Source organism: Asparagus officinalis, chromosome 1 (genome assembly GCF_001876935.1).
Source record: "Asparagus officinalis chromosome 1, Aspof.V1, whole genome shotgun sequence".
Lineage (NCBI taxonomy): Eukaryota > Viridiplantae > Streptophyta > Magnoliopsida > Asparagales > Asparagaceae > Asparagus > Asparagus officinalis.
Window position 1 is genome coordinate 122,067,274 of NC_033794.1, and position 3,066 is coordinate 122,070,339.

General features: G+C 35.8%; 1 protein-coding gene across 1 annotated transcript in view; it reads left to right on the plus strand.

Annotated features, from left to right (window-relative positions):
- The window catches only part of LOC109840817 (S-type anion channel SLAH4-like), a 7,617-nt gene extending 5,077 nt beyond the window's left edge, over nt 1-2,540 (plus strand). Inside the window, exons 2-3 of the mRNA XM_020409598.1 lie at nt 1-148; nt 2,109-2,540. The exon at nt 1-148 is cut by the window's left edge and continues 585 nt beyond it. Of these exons, the coding sequence (XP_020265187.1) occupies nt 1-148; nt 2,109-2,450 (490 nt within the window). The 3' untranslated portion in view covers nt 2,451-2,540. The remainder of the gene's footprint in view (nt 149-2,108) is intronic.

Sequence of the window (3,066 nt, forward strand, 5' to 3'; positions counted from 1 at the left end):
CTCGCTGCCGGGGATGCTGAGGCCGGTGTTCTTCCTGTTCTTCGCCGTGCCGAGCATGGCCAGCGTCGCTTGGTACTCGATCAACTCCCGGTTTGACACTCCCTGCAAGATGCTATTTTTTCTGTCACTCTTCTTATTTGCATCACTGGTAGGTAAATTTTTTTTTATCTGCGATTTCTTTCCCCCCGGCCTTTTTGCATGGTGAGAAATGGGAATGTAATTAAGGAAATTGTCTTGTTTTGAGGGGGAAGAGTAAAAAAAAGTTATTGTAGAGAGAGTCATTTTCATGGTGAGTTTAGTCATGAAGAAATTAAGTGTCTTAGGATTTTATTTGCTTACGGTGTAGATTTAAAGTTGAAACAGGGAAAGGAGATAAAGAAATAAAAGTCAAAGAAAAGGAAGTTTGATGGTGCGAAAGCTCCCGGTACCGGACATTTTTTTGGGTAGACACCATCTCTGTTTTTAATTCTACACGTCGTATATGCGTACAATTAATGGGTGCGTAAAGAAATCAACGGCTTTAGTTTTGTCCTTGGTTATTATTATTAGAGAAGTATATATATTTCTCCTGAGACACACACAACAAAGTAGAGAATTTGTTTTTCTACAAAGATGTTGTAGGCCTGCATGAAGTCACCATCGATTTTAGTACCAACTTTTTAATTTGATTCTTTGCTTGTGCTTTAGACTTGTACTTTTCTTATTTACGGTTGTTGCTTGGGCAGAAAAGAAATAACTTCGTAAGTAAAATCTTAAAAAGATCCATAGTGACAGAGATGCCAAATTCCTAGTTTTAAATATCAACTCTAATTTTTATCCAAAAAATAAATCAACTCTAAAAAAAAAAAGAAAACACACAACCACTCTTACCCCCCCCACCACCCACCCCCCACCCACCCGACGACCGCGCGTGCAAAGGTCGATATTCCCTTGCATATTATTTACTTCTTCATTTAATTAGTTACCCATCACCCCTCTAGTTTTATTTTTGCAGATAAACATTCCCGAGTAAAACTTTTTTATTTTGCCTCATTTATCCTAAAAGGCCCCGTTTGTCAAAACGTTAAGAAAGAGTGGTTAAAAAGAAGGATTAAAGTACTTAGCTCATTCAATAATCTGAAGGACTACATTATTAACCCGTTAAATAAGTTTTATTTTAGTCATTGTGATCAGTTTTAGTGTTTGAGAATAATAATAATTTTGACTATTTTTTTTATAATTAGAAGGGTTAACACTTAATCCTTCTAAATAGGAGTATTAGTAAACCCCTCATTTTGAGGGGTTAACTCAATTTAATTCCTCTAGAGGGGTTAGCTTAACCTTTCTATATTTTTTATGTTTGACAAATTATGAAAGGTTAACTCACTTTGACCATTATATAGTTTTTTTATGTTTGGTGGGTTAAGAAGGTGTTAAGTCTCTTTAACCCCTTACTTAACCCTTTGCCAAACGGTACCAAAGGGAATATAATTGTAAAAAAATATTATCCTCTTTAAAAAACTTTTACTCAAGGGATGTATCTATAAAATTAAAACTAGAAGAATAGTAAAGCACAAAACATCAACACTACATGCAGGGGCCTATTCGCAATTTGCCCTTAATTTTTATTGTTTGGACTTACTTTTGTTTATATATGCTTACGAATATCCCTACTCATGTGATATGCTTTCTTTTGTACTAGAATCCAAATCCATCTCCACTTTTATCTATCTTCTTATTAAAATTTCGGGCAAATATCAGAAAACACCTCTTAACTTTGGACGAATATCTGAAAACACCCGCTAACTTCCTAAAATATTAGAACCCACTCTAAGTATATGGATTATCACAAAACCCCACTATAACTTTCAAAAGTGGGAGCTTTCTGATAAACTCTCCCTAAACTGAAGAGGGGTTTCCTAATATTTTGAATCTTAAAAGGAGTTCGCTGATAATCGTCCTAAATTAAGCAGGGTCTTTATGATATTTAGCCTAACATTTTCAAAATTAATTCTTGGACTTTGATTGTCTAGAGACTTCCAAATCACGAGATACAAACTTATCTCCTACATATCTTCCTTTGACTTTCACCCCCATCCGTAGTAGCTCACAACATTTGAAACAAACAGGTATCAAGGCCAACACTATTCAAGAGATCAATGAAGAGGTTTAACGTAGCATGGTGGGCTTATTCCTTCCCCCTCACAATTTTGGCTCAGGCCGCAACTAGATACGCCCAAGAAGTCAAGGCAGGGGTAGCAACTGTGCTCATGCTCGTACTCTCCATCCTCTCCGTCATCGTAACCCTCGCTCTCATGGCCTTCACCGCGATCAAGACGAACGATATCCTGCTCCGAGACGATCCATTTGCATCTCCTCCAACGGCAGCATTGACGATATCACAGGATGATCCTTTTGCTTCACCGTTGTCGATATTGCCTACGTACAACCAGAGGATTGAATTAGAGTGAGGATGGCTTTTGAGATTAATAGTTTGTAATCTTTGGGTTGAGGTTACTACCACGCAATTATTTTTTGTTCATCTTTAGTAAAATTAATGCATGAGAAAATTTTGTATCCATTTGGTAGAGTCATAGTAGTCAAGTCATATAATGATATTAAGGAGTGTCTCTCATCCATTCAGTCAAGCTTGATGTTTGATTTCGGAAAAAACGTAAGATGAGATTTAACATCATGTTGGAAAGTGAATCGGATGGATATATCTAATCTAATCTAATCTAATCTAATCTAATACTATTATAAAAGTGTGTTGCCATGTTAAAACATTTCTTCCGAAAATGCCCTCCAACATACATACATGCACACACAAAATACATGCATGCATACATAAGTCATACTTCTTTAAATCCTTCAAATCAAACACATGTGTACATACCACATACATGCATACATCTCTAGCACATTCATACATGCATACATTAAGATATATACATACTTAATTTTTCATAACCTCCCTATTTATTACCATTAAAATTCCATTTAACCACCCACTAATAACACTCCCCACTAAGTATTTACATTACACACTAATAATGAAAAATGTTACAACTATTCGTCTTCCATAAA